We start from the raw sequence: 26,448 nt of genomic DNA, 5'->3' as shown, positions 1-26,448 counted from the left end.
ATTCAAGAAAGGAGCTCTCTGAGCCATTCAAGCAGTAATGCATACAGCCGTAACAGTACACCCTTAAAGCTTCCGCCATTAAGGAAGTCTAATCAAAGTGCAATTTAGATATTATAATTTTCACAAAAAAAAGTCCTACCTGCACTAACTAGAGATATACGAGACATGGGTGGTGTATAGGCGAAATGTGAAATATACATCGGTTCCCTTGCGATTAAAAACACATTCCCAAGTAACCAAGTTAATGTACAATTCATGTCCGGCTTGCAATTATCAGAGATTACCTCCGTAAACTTAAGTTAGTAGATTTATTCTTTAGCCCATGCGCGAGCCTGACTGTTCGTCGCGTATATATGTAGAATTATTGTTTAAGGATACAACAAAAGAAAGAACACGACTACACAGTATGAAAGAGTACTGAAGAAGGGTTAAAGGAGAACCTCAGTTCGAAAGCTAAGCCAACGTTTCGATAAATGGGCTTGTCTCGTCTGGGCCCAGACGGAGACAAGCCCATTTATCGAAACGTTGGCTTAGTTTGTGAACTGAGGTTCTCCCTTAGACAAGTCCACTTGTCGAAATGTTGGCTCGCCTTGCGAACTGCTTTTTCTACCCATCTTCAGTGCTCTTTCCATTAATAAGTTTAAGAATGATCGAGCGTACGACAGCATTCCGTCAGCTTTTCACCGAACCACATCTTTCGTACGACCACCTGTGTCAGACAATCTACCATAGCTTCCACCGTAAAGCAATTTTCCAGCTGCCCTAAAGCGATAGTCAGCGTGGTTAGGAGGCGAACTTACTTTCAGCAGCTTGTCTGAGTGAATCCTACCACCATCAGCGTTACCACACTCATGGAAAAGGCCTTTCCCTTTCCAATTATTCTCAAATTAATCCGGTCTCTGCTAATTTTCGTTACTATTGACTTCTCTTGTTGTCTCTTAGAGCCCAGTTAATGCTGAGATATAAACAATCAAACGCCTTTGCGTATAGTTTCATTTCTTTTCTCAATCAGGTGGTAAATAGGAAAATATCTCTTCGTTCGAAAATACAGCAGAGACCGCGTGTTTGTAAGTCGGTTGTTTTCATGCTTTGCTTGGGGAAATACTTCGTAGAGGTTTGGATGTAGAATAAGGCACTCTAATTTTAGTTTCTAAATCTATAACATCTGCTTGTCTCCGTGAAAATGTGCCCCGAATAAGACATACCCTCTTCTTCCTGAAGTATATTTTCTCATGTACATTGCCATCTACAGCCGCAGAGTTTTTCACGTAAAGGGTCTTGTGCGCTTCGGAACTCATTCTTCGAACATTAGTTATCATTTAGGTCCGCAAAATAGTTTTACAGCAGCTTATTTTCAGCATGAGTTGCACTCGATAGAGTAACACCACTGAGACATCTGATCCGGGCTGCGTTCGTACTGGTTGCTCGCCTTAAATCATTTTTGTCTTTAAACACATCTATAAGTCTTGGATGACAAGCATGCAGCTATGTCTGCAACAACAATCATTTAAAAGACGCTACTGCCGCTATTTCTAATACCCTCATCTGTATCGTACACATGGCATGAGTACAGGCAAAAAGATACGTAAAAGCGGATGTTTCGGACCGTCCCTCATTTAAGAATATATCAACTATTTTCATATCTGCTCTAGTTCCTACTAGATCCCAGTCGAAAAAAACAACACAACCGTGTCGTAAACGTCAGATTTTCCTATAGTTCTGTAGCACTTTTCTGTAGCTCTGTAGTTTTTCTGTAGTATAATTTTGTTGTCTGTAGTTCTGTAGCACTTTTCTGTTGTAACCTCAGAAATTTCAGATGTTACCACAGAACGTTCTGTTGTCACAACAGGTTTCCCGTCAAAAACCGCACAGAAATTCTGTCGTAACAACAAAAACATTTCTGTAGTTTTTTTTCCGACTGGGATAGCAACCATTTCAGGGAAATGGCTTTTGTGGTAAACGCTTGGTTCAGACCCATTTATATTCATCGTAGGCAGCAAAAATTGGAAAGAACCTGGTGTTAGACGATAACGACGAGCATTACGTGCGTAAACCCCCCAGCGCTGACAACAAATAACGAAATAAGCTAGGACGCCCATAGCCACAACCCTTTTGCCGTGCGGCTGGCGACAATGCAACTTGTTGCATTCATGAGCGTCTTAAGGTCGAGAAGAGCGCGATGAACGTACGCTCCGCTTCATGGCGGCGTTTCGAAGTCGCTGTACATCTGTCGGAATGAGGTGTCTGCTTTGCCGTACACCATGGGACCGCCACCAGTCATCCGTGTCGTTGGGGCATGCTGGTAGTGGCTGCGACCCGAGGCTGACGTCGTCATCACCGTGGGCGGCGGAAGCTGCGGCGGTACGCCGGAAGTGACGCCTGCCGAGGGCAACCGGAAGTCGCCCATGACAGACGCGATGAGCTGCTTTCGCTTCATGGAACGCCGCTGCCACCGAAAGCAGAAGAAGCCGCCCAGCATGAGACCCACATGGATGGCGGATACGACGAGGGCGGTGATGATGATAGTGTTCTGCGGATCGCAGGCTGGCTCTTCCTCCGTGACTCGAGGCGTAATCGGAGGCTCTGCAGACAACCAGTGGACTTAGAGTAAGGGCGCGAAGGCATTGAGAAATCGAAAGGCTAACGTTTTGTGCGCAAGCAGAGTGAAAAAATGTAGATACATAAAAAAAAAACGAAGGCAAACGCAAGGGTGAGTTACAGGACTGGTTTAAACAGTCGTCATAATTTTATAATCAAACGGATCGCTACGATGCAGGGTGAATACTTCTCTTACAGGCCTTTAAAAATTGCTCTATTGGTTCACCGGTGGTGTCCGAGCGAATTTCTCCGCACCCGACTCCTGGCTGCCAAATGTCACGTTTTCATTAACAAGCAATATATTCTGTTACTCCAACAAGCCATTAGGCATGTGTAGAGCGCCACAAGCAGGGACGAAAAAAAAGAAAACAAAAAAGAAAACATCGTACAAGTGTCAAGCTTTAGTTTACTTGATATTGCTAGACCACTTAGCACCCTACTGAAAAACTCGTATATGGCTATAACCTCCCATTTTCTCACGCAGTCTCACTCAATTCACGTAAGAAATCACATACAAGTCGCATATAATTGCGTGAGATCTCATAGTTTCTTATACATTAACATATATTATGGAAGATATTTTATAATAATGATGTACATTGTATGAGAGTCTATGTGATTAGATGGGATTGTGTGAGGTTATTGCCCCGTAGAGCTTTTCGTTTTTCAGTAGGGCAGCCTTCTGTATGCGAAACCCAAACCTGACTATTGGGAAAAAAATAGTGCAGGAACAACGAAACCGACTGAATCGACTGCTGTTTTACCAAATCAAAAAGATCGAATTTGACTTGAGCAAGTCAGTATCGAACAGGAACGAAAATGAGCATTAAAGTAGGGCGAGACCGTAAAAATGTTTTTTTCTTTTTTTTTTTTTTTTAAATTGGATGCAGCATATTCGTGGCAAACGCTGGGAATATGAAATTTGTTGCCAAACTTCTTAATAGACACAGCTTGTATTAGTGCTCAAAAACTACTGAAATTTCACATAGTACTGCCCTTTATCGCCTACGAACCTTGACATATTGTAAAAAAGTCCAAATGCCTCTGTTACACAAGCACGACTAAGATTATGAATTTTAAGTGTAATAAAGATTTGCAGTTGTCCTTTCTCTTCAATACAGCAAAACTGCATATTATTGAATGATTTTTTTTTATCTCAAAGAATCAAATTAACTATGACACTGCATTTTAGCAAAATCTATATGTAACAAAAACTTGATTGACCTTTATGTAAAATATTTTTGCGAACACCTCATAGTTTCTCAGAACATGGTACACGGACTTTTAAAAATGCTCGTCTGAGAAATTTCCAAATAAAGTGCAGTAAAACTTTCGCCTTTGATGAGGATGTCAGCAGGCAAGAACGGTTAAAAATGCAGTTTTTAGGTCGCAAATACAGAGGTGTAGTATGTTTTATGAAATTTTAAAATGCGCTTTATAAGATGGGGCCAAAAATAAAACAATTTTTGGCAAAACACTCTCACTTACCCTACATGAGAATAAATAAAATCCCACATATAAATTATTAAATTGTAGCGTTGCACAATAAGAGACGGAGAAACTTGATCAGTATATTTTAAGCTATTTTTCTTTATTAACTTCACCGTCGTAACGAAGGTAAGGTCTTAAACAAATATAAAGAATAAGTTGATAGCAAAAAGATCACAGTAGTGGTCGTCAAATACTGAAGAGCAGAGAGCGTTAAAGAGAAAGATAGCAGACTGACAAGCCTTATGTCAACTGACCCAGTCTTCTTCTTGGTTCACCTTCCAGTAATTATAAATGTAAAGAACTCCCGCATAAATCCGTGTAAATAGTTCTTACATGTATGAATCCATCTAGCCTTTGTAAAGCAGGAAATTAAATTTAAAGTTTTCATGCTCTATCGAGAACTAATGAATAGCAGGTCTAAACTTCAACCTTCGCAAGCAGCTTTCACATCAAGCTCCTGCTACATGCATTACTTTCAAAGTATTTTTCCTTGCATAAAACCTGCGAAACATCCGCACAAACAACATTTTACATTGTGTTCCACTCACTGTTGTGCTAATATAATTTCTCAGAACCACGATAATGCACAGGATCCGAAAAATGGAGAACCAGCACTCAGGTATAGAACGCCACTTGTTCAGGCGTCAGTCAAGAGCAGACAGAAATAACCTCGTCAATAGTAATTTAGGTAGGGTAAAAATCAGTGTATTTTACTTTTATAGTTCCCTTTTAAGGGTTTTTTTTTATATTTCTTCTCGTTAATGAACCAGTCTGTAACAGTACAAAAATGGGTCACTAACTATACGCATGTCACTCACTTTAGCGACTGGATTTGATAGTAATTATTTTACACTGGGAGGCGATCCTCCCTCAGTACTCGCTTAAGTGCCCAAACGCAAAGGACCTAAGATAAAAGCCCATTCAAATCTATAATCTACGCATATAGAGGATGTGATTTCTTTATATTTTTTAGCAGGTTATAATTTTAAAATAAGAATGCTTTTCTGCTGAGCTTTAATGTACTCACAGCATCTACGGGCCAAAATAATTTCTTTAACTTTCCAAGCGCCTTTCCGATTTAGGGGATGAAAAGTTTCTTTGACCAAAGTTTCATATGTTCATATGTCCACAAAAGTTTCACATGTCCATGAAGTACATTACTTCATGGACATATGAGGGAGGCATTTCTTTCTTCACTTTTATTCGAAGTCAAAGCTGTGGAGACGGTAGAGCCAGTTTGGGCCGAAACTCGTCATATTAGAATACAACATTACAAGACAGAACAGACTGCGGTGCTGACGCGTCCGCAAGCGCGGTACACTAATTTCCTCGCAGCCTGCGGCAATATAAGACTAGCTGCCATCAGGTGTTTGCGCGACGGACCTTACTCCTCACACGAGCCGACAAAAGATGGCTCGCAACGGCGCCAGCTAGCACACAAAGACCCTGGCAGCCAGAGCCGGTAATTCGGCCGGAATAAGACGGATCGCAGTCGCCTCGGGGATCCCTTTGTCCACACGGGGACAGTAGAGTCGCAGACCGGGGAACGGCCACTTTCTATACGGCCTAATGCTCGTCCTTTTGTACCGGCCGCGCGCTAGCCGTCCCCAGCCATCTGAGAAAGGGAAAGAGAGGAGACCACCACGGCACGCGCGGAATTCGTCTTCATTACGCTCTCTGACACAACGGAGAAGGGACAGTGGCGCGCGCATAAACACTATATAAATCGGACGACTTCCTCACCTCGTTTTCTGCTCCGCGGCGGCTGGTAGCCGCCGACGTTAGCGGCGTTCCTCGCCCAGCCGTTGTCGGGCTTCAGGGCGCTGTCTTCGCCAACCATAATGGCCAGAGAGAGCGGCACTTCTTCGGGGTACGGCTTCTCGGTCGTCGCGACGATCTCCTGCATCACGGAAGCGGCGTACCCTCCGCCGCCCACGTCAGCAGCTCCTCCTCTTCCTCGCGTCTCTTGTACGAAATGGCCACCCGTGGAATTCGCGGGCCCCTGCGCCGGCTGCAAAGCGTTGTCAGCGGCTACGGCGTTGCCAACGCTGAAATCGACCGTGGCTATCGTTTCGTTGGCGGCGAAATTCGAGGCGCCGCCTTGGCCTTCTTGCGGTGGCCAGCGCCTTTTGACGTCCTCAGGATATCCGTTGACGACCGACGCTCCGCGCTCCCTTCCGAAAGCAGACCCACTAATGTTTTCCCGAATGCCATGCGAAGATCCCGAATCGGGCCGCTGCTTGTCAGTGGAAGGATGTTCATTTCGGTTAATGTGGTCAACCGACTCGTTCGAACGGTCCATCCGCTGCTCGGCTTGCTGGTGACCTGCCTCGTAACGAGGTCTCCCGTCTTTCCTCGAAAGTTCCTCCTGTTCATTACGGACCGAGCTGGGGTCTGATCGAGGATGTTCGTAGTTGTACCACCCCGGGTCGACTACAGGTCTTGGCGGTGGGCCGTACGGCCTTTCTCTCCAAGTGCGACCGTACGGAAGCGTGTGGCTAGGTTGAGACAGTTTGCCTTCTCTCCTGTCCTCGGAGGACATATACCGCGGTTGCTCGTAGCCATGCCCATACGAGCCGTGAGCGTCGCGAGCTGAGCCGTAATGCCGGCCGTATCCCAGTCCGTAGCCGCCGTATGGCTGTGACGTCAAATCAAAAGGAACTGCAGTGGCTTGCTGGAAGGGAAGGGCAGCCACGTGATGCTGCGGGCTAGGTGGATCGGGGTTACGGAACACAACGGCCGAAGATACTTGCTCGATTCTGTCGCCGTCCGTCGGAGGCCGCTGTTCCGTGCCTGTTGTGTTCGTTTCTTCGGGCAGGTACATTTCCTGTTTGCGGAACATTAAGGGTGGTTCTCCTTCTTCCCCGTCATCTTCTTCCGAATCAAACTGCGCCGTTTCGTTTGTGTCGGGAAACGGAGTCAGAGCCGGCGTCACCGTTCCCTCAGTCGCTTCTTCAGTGACAGTAGAGTTCCAGTGCATCCCTTCCGTAGTTTCCTCGCCGTCCCTAGAGTCTCCGGTGCTCTCCGCGAGAACAGGAGTAATTGTAACATCCTTGTTGGTCGTATTCGGGGCCTCGCTTGTGTCAGTGACGTTTTCGATGCCACTTTCAGCAGTTGGTGCTGGGCTCTCTGTGGGAACCGCAGTCGTGGTCGCTGGAGGCTCGGCAGTAGTTGTGGCTTGCTCTTCGGTTGTTGTCGACGTCGCTGTCGTCGTTGTTCGCACGGAGTAAGGCCGTATGACGATTGTCGGTCTGTGTGCAGTCAGAAAAATGGGTCTGGTTCTGTTCCTGAATACGAATAGAGCCCGCGGCCGTGACACCTCCCGCCTTCTGCGGCCGAACGATTCCGTGCCACTTTGGCAGCGCACCTGCAAATAAATAAATAAATAAATAATAATAATAATAATAATAATAATAATAATAATAATAATAATAATAATAATAATAATAATAATAATAATAATAATAATAATAATAATAATAATAATATAATAATAATAATAATAATAATAATAATAATAATAATAATAATAATAATAATAATAATGCCGTAAATTACCAATCGCCACTGCCGACTGCATTACATCGTGCGGTAATCGGCTAGAATTGCAAGTTACCGCACGAGTGCCGCTCTAGTAAGTTCAATACTCTACAACGCGAAGCTCGCGCTGACACGTGACTTTCTATGTCCGCCGCTGTTGACGAGGGTGGCGCTAGTGAGCACTCTCAAGTCTCAAGAATACCTTGCACGAACCTATGTGCATAGAGGTTATATGACTGGACAAATCGCTCAGTTGGCACCGGACACGAAATTCGTTTGTCATGAATTTGGGTCCTATCGGTGGCATACGGTTGTTTTATCTTCTGCTTACCAAATAATCATATTTAAGCCAAAAGGATTTCACTAGGGACTTTCTGTTGATACACGTCACAATTCATAAGAAGACAGAAACAACAATATTCCTTTGCACTTTTGATGGTTTCGGTAAGTGGCGTCTTCCTGAATGCATACCTAATAGCGAGCGGCTCGTTTTCGTAACCTTGTCTGCTAATTAAATAGTAAACATTGGTTGTAATCTGTGAATTCAACTTTTTCAAGAACAGCCAAGAGCAGCCACTTTCATCAAGGATGAAGACCCTAATTTAACATAAGAAAGGAGTGCACTATGCTCCTATAAATGCAGCCTTTGAGAAGACGCGTATGCGAATTAAGAAGAAAAAATGGGCATGGGCAGGACATGTAGTGCGAAGAGAGGATAACCGATGATCTATTAGGGTAACAAACTGGATTCCAAGGGAAGGAAAGCGTAGCAGGGGGCGGCAAGATAGGTGGGCTGATGATGTTAAGTTCGCAGGGTCAAGTGGATGCAGCTAGCACAGAACCGGGTTAATGCGAAAAATATGGGAGATGCCTTCGCCCTGCAGTGGGTATAGTCAGGATGATGATGATGATGCGAATATGAAGTGAATGTAGAATAAGGATGCATTTACACAATAGCATGCATATAAGCGCAGACATGAGCTTAAAGAGAAAACCTGATGAGGTATCAGTGAAACACTGAGCTTCTGAGCTAACATCGTTTACACCTCGATTTTTGAGAAATTTAGATTCAGCGTGCCATCCGCTGGTCGTGCTGGTTACAGCTTTGCTCGCAGAGTGATTGAACAGGCTGCGGCCACGCATATTCAATCCTCGCACAAGACGAAGTTTCCTCCAACTGCAAAACTGTAAAGTTTTACGAAAGCTGCATAGCTTTCGTGTATAGCCGTATGGCTGCGTTAGCTAGGCTGGACTCTTATGAATAATTTCAAAATTTTATCTTTTCCTATATACCAAATTTATTCTGCATTAGGAGATATATCTATAAGAAGAACAAATTGTTCATATACACAATATTTACCGAATAGAAACGCCTAGGTCCGTAGGAATATCCAGTAGTTAATGGCATTATGCGGACTGTTATCAAGATTAAGACAAATATAATGCTTCGGAATTTAGAATATCAAATTTATTGACATTTTTGTTTGTTTGTTTGTTTGTTTTTGTTTTTTTTTATTAGACGAGTTCGCAGTCTTTCTCAAACATGCAAAGAGAACCTCAGTCGCTCAATCCAATGCGCAGAGCATGTTATATTAAGCACGCCATTTTTCACGAGCAGATTCAATGTGTGCACTGATAACAAATGCATACTTTATTCCCCTACTGTTCTTAGGTTCGTATCAGGACTACCAAGTAAACAGCTGTACAATAAGAAATGTAACTACAGTATAACAAAATCCAGAATAAACATAATACAAAATAAACACAATATATAATCTGTTCTTACCGGGTCACATCTGTCTTGGCAGAACCGTATTTGAACCTCAAAGTTAACCATTCCAGAGGACGGAAATCGAAACGCCTTGAAGTTCGCAGAAAGGGCTCCCGGAAGTCTATAGTCAGGTCGCAGAGCTGGAAATATGCTCGGATCCACGGGACACCTGCATAACGGGCGGAATCACAGCGTACGCCTTTCTACATTCTCAGAACTATTAAGAAAAGTAGACAAAACCTCGTACTATGCTAGGCTCTCATAAATGAAAACAAGAAAAACAATAATTTGACCTCACCCTAAACTGTCGATGAGGAATAATGATTCCCCGTTGGAGCTCCTGGCATAAAGGTTCCGGGCAAAAATGGCGAATGCACCTGAAATGGCAAACAGAGGGTGAGAATGTAAATGTAGGCACCATTTTGACGTGTTTTTTCAGACCGATGGCTTCACTGCTCACGGTACAGCTTTGCTCCGTCCGAAAAACCTTAAATCTGAGCCATACTCAAACTGCGATTTAGCCTCTCTAGAGGAGTCTCATCCATTGTACTATGCTGTTGGTGTGCTGGTACATGGACCATTGACTGCCTGACCACTTCACCATGACTACCTACCTCTGACCCTGAACGGTGATTGATACTCAATAACATCAGAGATCTCATGATAAAATGTCGATGACGTTAGCTGAAGGCTTGATATTAGCGAAACGAAGCAAAACAAATCTACCACTCATCAAACTTGCCTTAACCGCAGTTAGCTACTGCTAACATTCTTTTTTTTTTTCAGTCCTTGAACAATGCACATGATCAGCCTTTGCATTATTTCGCTTGGGAGTTCGACATCGTGTTCATAGAATGGGAGTTCGGCATCGTGTTCATAGAATTGGTCGCCCCCGTATTAGTTCTGGCAGAAGGGCAGAAATTTATTAGCACAGGGAAATAGCGATTAAATTATCATCGATGTAACAAGTGCAGACTGCAATAATGGTGATGGGGATTACCTTGCTACTCTTTACCGACTCGCCCATTGCAAACAAACTCTGGTCAAATAACTGAAGTACAGCTTACGGTTAAAAACACATATAAATCTCACTGCCTGGTTCTTGGATCTCGATCCTGAGCGTGAGTTCATCTCCGAGGCCGACCACTCCTGCGTCGCGACCGCTCGGGTCCAGGATCCTCATGACGACGTTTGGCGGGGGAGCAGTGTTCGTCACGACAGACGTGATGGTCGGCTGGTGGCGAGTGCTACGGGTAAAGCGTTGAACTTGGTTAGAAGAATGCAAGGAGAAAAAAAAAGAAACGAATGATAAAATACTTTTGCGTGTATGTTTAAGCACTGTTCTCTGATCTAAATCAAAGCAAACACAAAAAATGAATAGGAGGACGCCCAAGCATCGCCTTAAAGATAGAACTGAGAGCGCCTTTAAACAGCCTTCTTATTTCGCAACTTAAGTTTTGGGGGAGAGAAAGGCGGAGTGTGTCGCCTCTTGCATTTGCAAATAACGACGTACAGTTGAAGGTACACTCGTCGGTTCGAATCCCTGTCGCAAACTATCCTCCAACCTGACTAGCAGGTGCATGTTGAATTGGAAGCGAAATGGTATGACACCACGTTGAACGCTGCGCAAATAACGGTTGCGTGGCAATTTTGATATGAATTCATTTGCATCTTTTAATGTGAAAGCCTTTATTGCCTCATCGTTGTCGTCAGCAAAAGTGTCACCCTGCGGCGGCTCTGATTGGTCGAGATGGCATGACGTCATGGAGGTTTCGACCAATCACAGAGCCCCAATATGCCAATCTATGATCAATTACTAAGTAATGAATAACGGATTTATTTATTACTAATCATTATTAATTACAAATTACCAAATGTGACACATTATTTAATAATTAGTGAGCGTTCCGTAATTATTTAATTAATACCGCGCACCCGGTAAAATAAACCACACAACAGTAAACATAGAACAACTGCGAATATACAAGGAGCGCGCGATCTCGTCGCTGCCAAGCATAATTCACTGAATAAATGCACTCGCAGAATGTGCAAGAGTAGTCGCAGGCTTTACTCGTAGCAGCAATCATCGCTACATGCTCAATTGTCGCATAGCAGAATGCAGCACTCAGGCTTTCGCCTTTCATCACTTTAGTTGCCAAAGTGTCCTCGAATGTTTCCTTTTCTGATACGTTTTCGACTTGTCCTTGAAGCCCTCCTCTCAAACTAGGGTATGGCGACGGCTTTCCTGATGAACGAGCCCTATACGCTATCGCGTAAAATTATTGAGCAAATTGTATGGTAATGGGACGCGCAGCTGAAGCGAACTCTGAACAAACGCGAGAGCTGGAAAGCATATGCCTCTTGTTTCTTACCGGCAGGAAATAATCCTTTTACCGAGCCCGATTAAAGCAAATGTGAACTCCTGCAAAAGGTTTTTGATGGGTGCCCACAATGATTGTCAACACTAATTATTATTTTACTTTAGCGTAGTTTACAATAGCCGCATGGTTCACAATTGGTTCCAGCTCACCCGGTGTGTGTTTTCTAATTATGGTAATTTTTGATGGGCCCAGTTACACTGGCAGTAAGAAAGACCTGCATAGTTGATCACGCTCAAATACTGCCGGGCAAAGTTCCGTACTTTACGATCGGTGATGAAGAAAGAAATGAAATACCAGTCGCATCACGCCGCCTAACCCCCCCCCCCCCCCCTCACCCCCTACCCTATTTTCTTTCATTTCCTGTCCTCTTCAAAGCACGCCCTCTCCCAACCTCTTATCAGTGATCGCCTAGTGGCACAGCATCGTGCCCGCATACGGAAGGTGCTGGGTTCGAATCAGTGGCTCCAGTGATGTCGAGGCTTTTCAACTAGTACAACAGGCCCTCGAATTCACGATTGCCTGTCCTTCCTAAGTAGACGTTAAACTCCTCCAGAAATGTTCCAACCAACGCGCCAGATCAAATGTGGCACTCTATGTTATAAATGTCATTCTCTAGCCCTGTGAGCAAGATCAACAGTAGGCGAACCCACTGCCCTCAGACTCATTCGCGTGATCATCAGTGATACTTTAGGATCGGCCGACACGTGAGCACAGCGGTAATCTCTACTCATTTGTCTGAGATCTCATGATCACGTGATCCAGGAGCGTTCATGTCTAAGAGGTTTTGGCTACGATTGCCCCAATTTACGACGGCCGACGACTGCGAAGCCAACCGCAGTAAAATTCCCTAACTGAGTGTTGGGTGCAAAACGCCCCTCATTAGTACAATTTCTCTTGCCACGTGACTTACGTGACATCCAGTCCTCCGCTGTAGGCCCCGTTTCGGGCGAAGCTGGAGCCAAGAGTGACTGTTCTGTCACCAGCTTCGAAGGAGCACACGACGCGAATATTGCGGTCTGTGTCGGTCATGATGATGGGGTGCTGCTGGACAACAACCTCGTTGGCGTAGCGACCATCCCCCTGCGCATACCGGTAGAAAAGAAACACTCCTCTTTCGGTGAAAGTGCAACGTGCTGGAAGCATGGAGTTAGTGAAACATTCAGACCACGTATTTTTTTTTTTTCCTTTGCACCGCCATAAACACGCACATCATTGACCGAAATTAGCGGCGAATCTTCTTGCAAAACACTGCTGTTATTGAAAAAAATATTCGGTATTTCCCAGTCAAAAAAAAAAAAAAGCTACAGAACCATTTCAAATACGACAGAACATTCTGCAGTTGTGTCATAAACGTCAAAATGTTCTGTACTGCTGTAGTACTTCTTTGTAGTACCGGAGCCTTTTCTGTAGCGCTTTTGTGCAGACTTTAGTACTTTTCTGTCGTGACTACAAAACATCTGATGTCACTTAAAGAGGGGAACTGTTAGAATTGCAGAAAAATTCTGCCGTAACAAAGAAAAACGTTTCTGCAGTTTTTTTCCGTCCGGGTCATGACCAGCCTCTGCGATACAATGAACTGCAGTGCGTTCATTAAGAGAGTTGTTAGAAGAAAGTACGAACTCGGATGTTTGCACGTATCTGCACTGCGGTACTATTGTTGAACGCGATGAAGGATATTCATACTTGAGGGGACTGAAATTAAAATATCTATACATTCTACATGCGATATTTCTTGCATTCGCCACTAAGATAGCATACAATATACTTCGACATGATATTGTTCCTCAAACATAATAATGTTTCGATGTGCACCTCCTCGCTCTCCACAACCCCCTGCCATTTATATATCAAGGAGATTTTCAAGACGAATTTGAATTCAGTCAATTAACCTTCAGTTGACGCGCGGCGGGCAATTTCATATCCATATACGAAAATAAAATGCGCATAATGGGATAGATTCTTCTATTGATCTATACTGTACCAACTCAAAAACCTCTGGATTTAACTCAATAAAATCGAGCTTACTTATAATGACTCTGACAGTGGCATTCTCTTCATTGGTTGTATCTGAAGTTCGTATTACTTCACATATTCCAGGCAAACTTTTATACTCTAGTGGCGCTTATTTTTTTTTAAAGAAATGTCCCTTTGCCCATTTGCTCGCCCGTATCTTCAAAGCTCCCTCATGACGGCGCTCTTCTCAAGCTGTCTATGTAGTCATGTGCCCTTCACCGAGACAGCTGCTGCCGACAGTACTAGTAATCGTTATTCACGCGTTCACGGGAAGTTGTGGTAGCTTGCGTTCCTCGTCTCGAATCTTTTACCAAGTTGTAAGCTTGCGGCAATAAAGCTTGTGAGAGAAGCACTACAGCTGGTGCGCCATCAGCGAGAACAACGTGACCAGTATTCGCGCTTTGCTTGATCACTGACCGTGTACCCCTCATGCACGCGCCTCATTCGACGCTGTACCCCTCATGCACGCGCCGCGCTTTACCAGGAAGCACGAAGCAATCTGCTGCTCCTATATAAGGCCTGGCATTGTCAACACTCTCCCAATATTGGATCTATAGAGTGTGCTGACTGGGTCTGCCACTGATGCATTTGGCCCTGCAGAGTCGGCACATATCCGTGTAGCCCGTGAAGAAGAATGCTCGGTCATCCGCTGCTATTGCTTTCGCTCCACATCAAGTTCAGCAGCATTGAACCCTTCTCATTTATATGTGAGCTGGTAGCTTGCGCTCTCGTGTCATACTCCTAAAGGATGAGCTTAAGTGTGCCCAGTAATGTAGCACCATACACTGATACGGCGTGATAGAGGAATAATGTAGCAGGCAAAACAAGCTTTTGCCGTTGCTATCGCAATTCAACTAGGTTTAACCAGAGTTAAACCACAACTAACTTTTTTCGACACCAGGGCGCAAGTCACAGTGCCTCCTCCTACACTCCATCCGCGCGATGCGACTACCACAGCTCGTTTTGTCGGAGACGAAATAGCACAAACCCAACGTATTTTTTGACTCTATAATCGATTTATTTTCCAATAAGCTATCGTTTATTACAAATGCTTGTTCTCAGTGGTTCTAAATGTGCTCATATTTGTGAAGGATATCTGAAACTGAGGACAAACTTGTGAATATTAGGAAGAGACCCATCCCTCCATTCGGACCTGTACAGTGGAATGTAATGGCCAGATTAAGCAGATAAGTTAATTTAGGTAAGTTTTATAGTCTAACTTGCTGGGCGAGGGTAGACAGCTGGTTTGTGGCAATATATACTCGCTCCACAAACGTTACAGTTGGCAGCGTTAACGGGGCGATTGTATGGCTCATGGTTTGGTTTAATTTGTGGGGTTTAACCTCCCAAAGCGACTCAGGCTATGAGAGACGCCCTAGTGAAGGACTCCGGAAATTTCCACCACCTGGGATTCTTTAACATGCACTGACATCGTGTATGACTCATGGGCATCATGGAAACAAGTGGGACAGTTTGGCACAGTATTCTGGGCAGTTGTTACATGACGGGGTGACTCCATGAGGGTGCAGATGTAGCCGATCCCCATATGCAGAAAATGTTATGCTGAATTGCGCGTTAGGGAAGTGACTATTTTCTCGAATTTAGAGCACTGTAAGTTGACGCATTTCCGATAGCGAAATGTATTCAGCCTTGATAACGGGTACGGCCAGAAGATCCGTGTAAAGTTTCGCAGGACAGCTGAGCTGTCAGCTCGTTACCTTCCATCCTGATATGACCAGCAGTCAGTTTAATTCTAATCTCGAAGTGCGACTTACTTTAGCGTGTGCACTTTGAGGCGGATCAGCTAATTTAGGCTCAACACTAAAATATGCGTTACAGATAAAGCAATACAAAAAACTGGGCACGACACTGTGCACATCGGTTCCCTGTAACTCCAACCACCAAATAAACTCTTCTTGCTCTCGTTGCGATTTGAATGGCATTAAAGACGAAGCATAAGAAATTAGGAGTATCGTTAAGGTTAATTCGATGCAGCGTGAATGGCTCCCATCCACGCTCCCATACCGGATCACGGTTCGAGTGCGTGCAGTAGGCTGCTTACTTAACCACTCATTCATAGTATTGTCACCAGTATTGCCTGACAGATACGCATCAGGACACAGCTTTAAGCTATCACATGATTTGGAAGACGACACACCCTTGGTGTAGAACCCCGCTTTAAGTAAGCCGTACGAACGCGCCTGCGTGTCCTGGCTTGGTTTGGTTTGGTTTGTGGGGTTTAACGTCCCAAAGCAACTCAGGCTATGAGAGACGCCGTAGTGGAGGACTCTGGAAATTTGGACCACCTGGGGTTCTTTAACCGGCACTGACATTGCACAGCACACGGGCACCTTGCTTTTCGCCTCCATCGAAAAGCTGCCATCGAGGCCGGGATTCGATCCCGCGACCTTGGGAACAGTAGTCGAGCGCCGCAACCACTGCGCCACCTCGGCGGAGCGTGGCCTGGCGTACAGGGACTGACTCGAATACGAGTGTCCCTGTCGATTCGATTTCCATCCCACCCTCGCGTCTTAGAGGATATCACCCGATCTGGTAGCTCTTCACAGCTCGGCTACGTCATGTGGTCCCTTGCACTGAATCAGCGCCGGCGATCTTTTTTGTCAACTGCTGCAAGAGGCATGCCTGCCATCTTCCTTCACAATGCCGACTCTGGAGCTTGTGGATAACGGGGCCTTTAGCGCTGTCACGATAAAACACTTGCTCTTGGAGCTTTAAAAACTTTCTTTTACTTTGCTGCGACACTTGAATCTATGAGGCGACGCAGGATATATAGGGGCTCACCTCCTGCAATGTTCCGCAGCGCGATCCGAGTGAGACGGCGAACTGGAGCGTGTTCTGGCCGTTGCCCACGACGAAGCACTGCGCCGGGTTCCCCTTGGCGTAGACCCGCCCGTGGAAGGGAGTGTCGAAGTTCATCGCCAGAAGCATGTCTTGCTGGTTGCACTGCACGCTCACTGCGACAATACAGTTATGTCGCCTTAATAACGACACTCTTGTTCCGAATCAAAACTGTGTATAAAGCGAGTCGTTCGTTATAACGAATCGTGTACGGAAGAAAAAAAAATAAAAAAGTTACTAGGATTGGGGTCTGCTTTCGGCATAGTGGTGGCCATAGAAAATTAAATTAGACAGATTTTGAATCCGCAACCCACTACGTCGGGCACTACTGTGATTGAAATAATGTGGTGCGACCTGACATGTCTGGTACGTTATGAAAACTCAATGGTGCAACATGGATAAAAAGTAACCGCTAAAACTGTTCACACTCATGACATCAGAATTCAGCCAACTGAAAGTGAATCAAACTTTCCACTTTGAGCAAGCTGCAGAGTAAGTTTTCTAACCAGCCATTCATGCAATACATAAAATAGTAAGTTGCGCCGACTCAGCAACTTAGTGTTGTAAGTAATGAAACCATGAACGAAAATTCTCATCACGTACGCCACTTACTATATTTAATTGAATTCTACAAGTTGAACCCAACGTACAAGGAATTAAATATATGGCTGAGTCAGTGGAGATCTTGCCTTCAATGCTCATAATAATGCGACAAAAATACATAGGTTCTAATTGGCTTTCTGTATATTCGCATTATTCGTTGTCCAGAAATTGAGTTTAAATATTAAAAATGCATTTAAAAATTGTGGTCCATATAAGAAAATTTCTTTATTTCAGGTTGACCACATTATTGATAGTCGCATTAACGATTCCCAACTGTACACGAATAGGAATCGCCTACAGTGCGGTCGCATTATGCTCTTATTGCATGTAAAAAAATAAAACAATCAATGCGCTTACCTTCTCAATAAGCAAAAGGGAGGCGGAAAGTAATCCAGCGAAGTAGAACCAGATGCGAAAGCACTTTGGGGTGACGCTCCGTGTTTTCGTGACTTACATACAAGCGCCTTGGCAGCGCATCACAACGTAAGGTCGGGAAAAGTCTGAACCTGATAGATTTTTCACCGCCAAAGAACGCTAGTAAATATATCCAGTAGTGCGGGTTACTTGCCATGAAACAGGAGTGACAGCTAACGACGGTAAAGCAACTAATGGTCCAGCTACGCTCCTGCGTTTTCCTAAGCTTTTTACAACAAAAAAAAAATTATTGTAAAGCATTGTAACGCGAGCAGCTCCCTTCTGAAATGATCCCCTCTATATATGAATGAGAATAATACCTGATAAACTGCAGCAACGTCTATACGTTTGCGGCATTGTCGACACCACGGGAACCGTCATGACCGAAGCCCAGAGTTCTTACAACAGCGAAGGGGGCGCTTTTACGCAAGGAATGCTTTTTAATGCCTTCACTGGCAATCATCGCCTAACAACTTTCAAATGGTGCCAAAACTAATGTCGAAGTCAATGTAAAACTTTTCGCATAAATGTTCTTAAGAAATGTACCCATAAAATAAATATTCACAAGACATTTGAACTGCATTCTGTACTGGTAATACGACAGAATTTGATGCTCTTCAAGCGTTTACACCGTTATTCTTTTTCCTTTAAGTCTTGTAATGTTCTATCTGGTGACCCCTACACGTCTCCATCGATCCCAATATGTTTCCCTCGAAAATGCAGGATATATATTCTGGTTGTCTAGTTAGGGGTTAGGAACTTCCCATTAGTGTTTATAGATGCCAACACAGAAGCAATGAAACTAAGGCCGAATGTGTAGTTTTCGCTTCCGGGTCAGTGGTGCCAATTAGCGACCCTTCGATTATGATCTATGCGTTCTTTGCCCGCCCGGAATGCAGAGGGCCCGGTTCCAAACTCTAATGTGGCAAAATTAATTATTTTATTAATTGTACTTATGTCCTAAAAATCCGCATTACAATTGCTTGCCAAATCTAGATTAGTCTGGACCACCATCATGCTTGTTAGCTTTATTTGAATGTAAGGCATTTGAAATTCCTGCGCGTGGGCATGTTGTTGTGACAAGGTCATCATGACCTTGTCACAAGGTCATTCCCTTGTCCAAAAGGTCATCATGACCTTGTCGACAAACCAGGAATTTTTCCAACACTTTTGGTGACTGTTAGCGCGATGCCAGATTACAGCGACAGCTTTTCGGCACAATGGAGCTAATATGCTACCGCGTAATAATCAAACCTTGTTCGCAGGTGCCCTTTTCGCTGTAGACAGAGTAGCGCCGGTGAACGAGCGCCGTCGCTCCCAGCGGTGTGCTCTGGGCGTCTTCGCTGCTCAAGGCGCAGTCCCGGTGCACCGTCTCGAAGTTGACGGCGCGGCAACTGAAGAGTCGTTCCAGGTCGCACTGACGCTGACACTCGGCCAGGCTGAACGCGTGGCCCAGCCGATCGATGATGGGCAAGAAGCGGTCCACGTGTTCCCGGTACTGACACGTCGAAGGCTCTGCGAACAACGGCCACGCGGAACCTTTTCACTTGCGAGTTATGTACCGCAAGAACGCCGTATATATCCGCGGTTTTTCATTGCTGCAGAAAAAAAGATCGGCTCAATACTGGAACAATGTTGGCAATGTCTGACTCTACATAAGACCAGAACATTGTAAGCACCCTCCAATTTTGGGTCGATGGTTTGTGCTGCCTAGCAGGATGATATAGCCGGCTGCGGTACCTTCTAAACGAGGTAAGTGCCGACGAGTTTCGAGCACCGAGCATTGCTTCAGTTCAGGAACGAGACTGGGCTTTAACAGCCTTTGGCGCTATGCATGTCATGACAAATATCTAGTGCTAACTGTTACAGAATCGCATTTAGATTAAAGCCTATCGCTAGAAAACCTCGCATACTTTAAGCACCTTTCGCAGACTGCCAGGTCACGTGGCGGGACGAGGCAGCCCAAAGTGAGGCAGCCGCCGCCACAAGCACTTCCGTCGGCTACCGCTAGAAGTAGTATTGGCTACAATGCTATCTTATAACGGAGTTTTGTAAAGGCAAAATTGACACTAAAGATTAGGTCGAAGCATTTGTCCAGTTATATCACATTAACCACAACCGAGTAGAACGAAATGAAGAAGATGGTTGAAGACAAGTCCACTTGTCGGAACGTTGGCTCATCTGCGAACTGAGGCGTACCCCATTTACCCTTGTTCAGTTCTTTATCATAACCACAACCAAGTTCTTTAATTGGCCCAGTGCATTTTGCTTTCCAGTTTCAGTGGGTAATGATCGTGTATTATGAATAATTCTTTTCACATGCCAAAGTGATAGTCCACCTAAGAATTTCGTATATTTGGTCTTAAAAAAAAAAAAAAACTACCTCCCTTGATTAGAATAAATATAACAACACTGCTCTAAGCATATCGTGCGCTATGCAGGGCACATGGAAATAGCTGAACGCCCCATTTAAAATCACAAAGAATAAAAACCAGCGACTATAATAGAATTTTCATTTTTGGTAACCACGTGAATTCATCTGTGACGTCTCAGACGTCGTTCACTTGTTGAAATCAAAAGCGAAAAAGTAAGACAAAATTAGTTTATTTAGCTGATAAGGCGAAGCATCATTCTGGGCACGATTGCAACGAAAAGATTATGCATATAAAAATTCCCTTTCCTCACTTCTTTCTAGGACCGATTGAGTTAAGAGACTCGACTAACCAAAAGGCGTAAGGCTGCTCAAGAAGTTACACTTAAGTTCTCGTTATCTGCCTTTAAAACGTTCGTTGCTTGACAGTGGACATATGCTGATGGTAGAACGTCTCATTGACATCAACTTATTTTTTTATCGTAGTTAATATCATCCGGCATTTTCTTCTAGACGCTGACATACAGGTGACAAAAGAAATAAACGAATCACTTTGCGGCCTTCCAGGATAGCTTGCGCTTCATCTATTTGCGACGAGGGCGTATGTAAGATAGAAGTAGGTACGCCGCCACTATTACTGCTTAGGAAGCACAAAATGGATTGTGGCTTCTATTAAGAAATGCTAAGCCCGCAGTCAAAGGCTTTACGATCACAGCAATAGAAAACAAAAAAGTCTATTTTATCGCTGCACCCTCTGCATTCGTCTGGAAACAACATGCCCAAATTAATTCGATACATACTCATACACGTGAATTACACAGTGCAGCACTGAATATCAAGAAACGTTCCCAGAATGCTAATAAATCAAGTAAAATTAGGTTTGTGTACTAAAGTCCTGTCACGTATAATTATGTGACAATAGTGCGTGGAGTTTAGCGTCCGTAATCTACCCGAGGGCAATGAGACGCGCAGTGTTGGGTAATCCGGGATTAATGGCAAACTATAGTTTGCCATTAACCCGGGATATATCCCGGGTTATTTAATATGCAGTCGCACTAATGTAAACGACACGGACGCTTTTGCACTTCGCCTACGTCCAAGTTCAGCCGCCATGGCTGAAAGTTTATCCCGTGAACCTTTTAATCAGCAGCCGAACACCGAAACCACTAAGCCACCACGGCGGCATAAAGGGCACGCAGTACAGGTCACTTGGGCGCACTGTTCTGCAGTTAACGCAGAGCTAACTGCGGATGCATCGCTCGGCTTGCGCGTTATCACGTCATTTAGACCCTGCTACAATTTGCGGTTACGCCCTCCATGAGATACGCCAACTGATGCACACCAGCTGCAAACACACGCGCTCCACTGTTCCCGGTATAAGCGACCGACCCTGCACGCCCACGTTGCACAAAGCTGTTGCACGTTGGCCTAATGAACAACAGAAAAGGGAGGCCTCCAACAGCCATAAAGATGAGGCCGACCTGGGGCGCACATGTTCTCCAGGTAGTCGACATCCTCGGTGGTGCGGCTGTATAGCGCGGGCCGGGTCCGTCGGTTCTCGGCGTGCAGCCGGCACAGGAGCCTCGACTGCTGGTACGTGGCGGCGCGGCAGACGAATCCTCGCTCTCGCAGGCACAGGTCCTCGCACTGGGCGCGCCGCAGGACCCCAGGCACCTCGCGGTCCGCGTCGCCGCCGAGCGTGTGGCCGACCATGCGCTCGAAGGACCACATCTTGCCGCATGTTCGCTCTGCGGCCAGGCACGCAATAGTTACTGTTGAGTTATTATCAGCAAGCGAAAAGTGCGTCAAATGTCTCATGCTGGATGGACACCTGAACAACGCCATCTGGCGAATCATTAGGGATAGGCAGGAGAATGAGGTTATGTTATGCTAGGGCGGATTATGCTACGATACAAATAAAGGCACAGCAGCTGTCTGACGATCAGTTGAAAACCTAATCGTGTGCTATGCCGCAGAGCACAAATGACCGGGAGAAGGCTGAGATATAGCTAGGCGAAGCTATTGAAAAAAGAAGAGGTACCTTGCGTTGCTCACCCTCAGAGGATACCTGGACACTTAAACCCTGCCAAAGGGGATGGAGCGAAATGAGAGTGCATAAACTATGGTCCGTCTCGTCGCAGATCCGGTACCAGTACGAAATACTCTGCCGAACCGGCTTTGCACATTCTATAGACAGGATCATACATAGGTTATGTCACCTCACCTCAATGCACCCCTTTAAAGACACTCAGCCATTGCATATAAATGAGGGTGCCTGCGTAAGCTATTCCGAGTGCAAGTGAATTCATTGAGAGCTTAAGTTAGAATAATTAAAAATGTTAATGTGAAAGTACACCTTATTAATGTGAGCGAGCGCCGATAAATGAAACCTGTAATAATAGGCGAGCAGCTACGTACAAAAAAGACTCATGCTATGCTGAATTCGGATGAGGACCATGTGATCCTGCAATTCGCAACAATGCACGCCCACCAGCCCGGCACCCAAATGATGTCGCTTCATTGTAACACTGTCCGAGAAGTCATATAGATCCTGCAGAGACTTAGAGCTCTACGAAGCATTGTAACCCACGTATTTTAGTAGCAAGTTATTCATCGCTACATAAGAGACACGGACACAGGAAAAAATACAAAGGACGGGCGCTGACTCCAGCTGAACGCGTCCTGTGCCTTTCTTCCCGTGTCCATGTCTTTTATGTAGCGCTGAATAACTTGTTACTAATGTTACTAAACCATGCTTCACCAACCTGCCCAGTAACGTGTTTTATTAAGCGAACCCATGTAGGGCTATAATGAATATGTAGCCATGCATACATTTTAAGTACGTAAGATACCCACATGTTCTTTTGTTTTCACGTGTGTGTGCTTATTAAGCCTATGGAGGCGGTTTTTATTTGCTACAAAGGCTTTCGTTCAAGTCTTAATAGGAACGCAGAACAATTAAGATGACAGCATATTCGCGAAAACCACAGCAAGAAGATCATAGCCTGCAAAACTCGGAATTCAGCACACAGCTCGTTCCCATGGCCGTGTATGAAATGGCGTAACAATTATGGGGTAGCTCAAAGAAAAATACTTCGATGGCTTTAATATATTATAAAGTCTAAACGAGAAAAATTCCCTCAAAAAGTGCGCAAGGTTCCTTTTCTCATTCGGGAAGCTTCATATTATGACATGTTCGGGGATGGAGAGATGTTACGTTGACGCTTTAGTGTTTTTTTTTATTATTATTATTTCTGTGGTGATACCCGGAACAAGTATATTTCTAAGAATACACCATTCCAGAATATGTTAAGCAAAACGAGCTTTCAGGCATTTTGGTCTTCGATTTTTCACATCAATCTCTAAATGTAGCTCAGGGGGCAACGATAAGCATTTTCGCTCGAAGGTGCATATTATATATATATATATATATATATATATATATATATATGGTCGAACAGCCAACCATTTGGCTCTTTCCTGGGACCGGAGCGACGCAGACTTTAGAATAAACAAATTTGGCGCATCATGGTGTGTCACTGAATAACTCCCCCCCCCTCCCTCTCTTTCGCTGGTGAGTGCAGCTTAGCCTTCAGTTATGCCGCTATGTTTTCTCGGCTTTAGCTTATTTTTATGCTTTGTTTAATCAGAACGTGCGCAGTCGATTAGGTATGTGTTCCCGGTTTTCGCTAATTCAGCGCCTGAAACGAAGAGTCAACAAACGAACTTGCTGGTGTCATACCCGACGCCGTCGCCCCTTCAAATGCATCAACAGTGAAAAAAGGGAAGCTTCTAGCGGCCCAGTACTGGCATCACTCTCCCCCTAGCGGCAGCGGCTGCAGCAAGCCACGCATCCACGATTTGCGTGCTCCACTGCATCCTGCCGACGGGCCGACGGGAGTCTCGCCTGTTTGTACTTTTTGTTTTACTTCTTACTGCTTTTCAAGAGTCGGCGTCCGCAAGCAGACTACGCTTCACCTCGCTTGTTTGCTATTTGGCACTGCCCCCTCCAGTTTTCAAAACATTTTCGCCCCTCTTTCTCTGGGGTCCCACTTCTTTCTCTTTCTTCCGCTATGGACTGCCACTTCCCCCTTCTGAGTTCAGCGGAGAGAGCTGAGCTTCCTGCGGAGCCCGCTCCTCCGGTCGCCGAGGAAGCGCGCCGGTGCTGATTATGCGTCGGTTAATGAACTTGCCGCGCTGACTCTCGCTGTTCGTCGCCGCTCTTCGAGCCAAACTGGAGCGCTTTTGTTGAGTGCGAGTCGGGAGGGGACGCTACCAGTAGTCGCGGTGCCTCTGAGGGAAGCCGCGCTGAATTCGTGTATATTTGTGGCTTCGAAGCGTCATCGTTGCCTCCTAGTGGCAGCAGTGTTAGTAGTGGTATAGTAGTAGTTGTGGCCGAGCTAGTAGTGCTCGTAATGGTAGCGTAGTTGGTACTAGTAAAGCTAACCGCACCAGTTAGAAGCACTACGAGTAGACGTAGTAGTAGTCCCAGTAAAAGTAGTATTGACAGCAGTAAAAGTATTACTGGTGTTATTAGTAGGGCTTCGTAACATATAAGTACTTAAAATAACGATACTAACAGTATAGTTGGTATTGGTAACTCTAGCAGCTCCAGTTAGAAGCACTACGCGTAGACGTAGTAGTAGTCCCAGTGAAAGTAGTAGTGACAGCGGTGATAAATATTACTCGTATTATTAGTAGTGCTTCGTAGCATCAGTACGAAAACTAATGATACCAACAGTATAGCAGCACCGGTAGCTGTAGTAATAACACTCGACTGTAATAGCACTGATAGCAGCGCCTCCAGCATTTAAGCAGCTATCAGCACTACACTCTTTAGCACGAAACTTAATAGCAGGATTCTTAGTATTAGTAATAGTAGTAGTAGTAGCAGCAGTGGTAGCAATAGTAGAGGAATGCATGCACATAGGGCAATGAACGCCAGTACTCATTTGATTTTGAACTGTTTTCGGAACTCTGGCATGAGGATTAGTCTGGTGCACTGAAGTTTACAAATTTCCTGAACGGTAGTTTTTTTTTTTTTTTTTCTTTACTGTGTAGCGAGAGCTCATTTCTGACCGCTATAGTCCGATGCGCCTGACAACAGACATTGCAGTGAAAATCTTCCATTTCATCACGAGCTCGACCGCCCACTCTGAAGGGCTTCGAATATTCACATGGTCGGAGCAAGTAACGCAGATTAAGCTGGGTCAAACATGCGAGGATAGACCCTTTGCATTAAGAATCAATAGGAACCACCAAAAAATGCATATTTCCGAGAATTCTTGAGAATTTTGGTCAGGCCTAAGCTGACACTTCTTCGTTATTTGGGAGTAAGGACGACAGAATGCACTCTTCTGACAGCGGCACACGCAACAGATAACGACGCCTTGACCTGGTATGGGGTAGCTGGTTGAAGTGCGCCTTACCCTGGAGGCAGACCTTCTCGAAGTACGCCACAACGGGGTTGGGCGCGAGCAGCTGCCGGTTATCCTCGGCAGCGGCTGACAGCCATGAGGCCGACTGGAAGTTACCATACTCGACGATGAAGGCCCGGCAACGGTCTCCGAGCCGCTGGCACTCGGTGTACGCGTCCCTCACCACACCCACTGCCGAGCGCGTCGGGACGCGCTCTCGAGGAGCGTACCTGAAAACAACGTTGACAGGTTGATAGAGCGCGCTTTATTTCCTTTCTGGCGCGCCACGTGCTCCAGAACGTTAGAGAATTGTAAGAATGGGAAAAGGTTCATGCTTTCTTTTTTTATTGCCTGACTTTTGCAAGACAAAACAAACACACACAAGACATTGATATAATAAGCCTACCAGGGGCTGGCTTTTCTAAAATTCTTAAGATCCATCAAAGGTTCTACCTTTGGCAACCACTCAGGATTATCATCGTCAAACTTCACAATCTCGATAAACCAATGGAGAGCCTCGCGGAAAAAAAGGTTCATGCGCAGTACCATGGAAAGAGGTTCTACTTTTCTGTAATAGATCTGAAGGATCTGCCCGCTCCATGTGCAACTTCTTAATCTTTAAACCGACGGCGCTAACGTTCACAAGCATCATACCACTCCTCCCTGGGATAAAGCATCCATTCATTCTCAGTGCCACCAACTATTGCAGGATGCAACAACACAAGAGCGCGATGCTGCAGATGCACCTAAATGGGGGCTCTTGATTCAATGGCGAGAAACGACTGTAATTATATTGTGGTTAATTATCTTGCCAATGCAAATGAGTGGACAGACAGATGCAATGCAATTACCCGCATTTAGCAGGATTAACCGCGACGTAATGAGAGTTGGTAGACGCCCTTAGTTAAAGGGCCTTCTTTAAAAGCATTTTCCTCTGCTTAAGTTGTATTCGACTGAGCAGACATTTTCAACATTACCTGAAGGTGTTTT

General features: G+C 45.0%; 1 protein-coding gene across 1 annotated transcript in view; it reads right to left on the bottom strand.

Moving 5' to 3' along the window:
• Nucleotides 1-1,235: 1,235 nt before the first annotated feature.
• The window catches only part of LOC146182142 (uncharacterized), an 81,879-nt gene continuing 56,666 nt past the window's right edge, over nt 1,236-26,448 (bottom strand). Inside the window, exons 13-22 of the mRNA XM_084577156.1 lie at nt 25,471-25,688; nt 21,523-21,789; nt 18,925-19,185; nt 16,597-16,769; nt 12,692-12,861; nt 10,493-10,647; nt 9,699-9,777; nt 9,416-9,569; nt 5,833-7,456; nt 1,236-2,583 (exon numbers count right to left, since the gene is read on the bottom strand). Coding sequence (XP_084433282.1) covers nt 2,198-2,583; nt 5,833-7,456; nt 9,416-9,569; nt 9,699-9,777; nt 10,493-10,647; nt 12,692-12,861; nt 16,597-16,769; nt 18,925-19,185; nt 21,523-21,789; nt 25,471-25,688 — 3,487 coding nt within the window. The 3' untranslated portion in view covers nt 1,236-2,197. The remainder of the gene's footprint in view (nt 2,584-5,832; nt 7,457-9,415; nt 9,570-9,698; nt 9,778-10,492; nt 10,648-12,691; nt 12,862-16,596; nt 16,770-18,924; nt 19,186-21,522; nt 21,790-25,470; nt 25,689-26,448) is intronic.

Source organism: Amblyomma maculatum, chromosome 8, assembly GCF_055883805.1.
Source record: "Amblyomma maculatum isolate TAMU_Amacu chromosome 8, ASM5588380v1, whole genome shotgun sequence".
In the NCBI taxonomy this organism is placed as follows: Eukaryota; Metazoa; Arthropoda; class Arachnida; order Ixodida; family Ixodidae; genus Amblyomma; species Amblyomma maculatum.
This window is presented reverse-complemented; position numbering and strand designations above follow the sequence as displayed.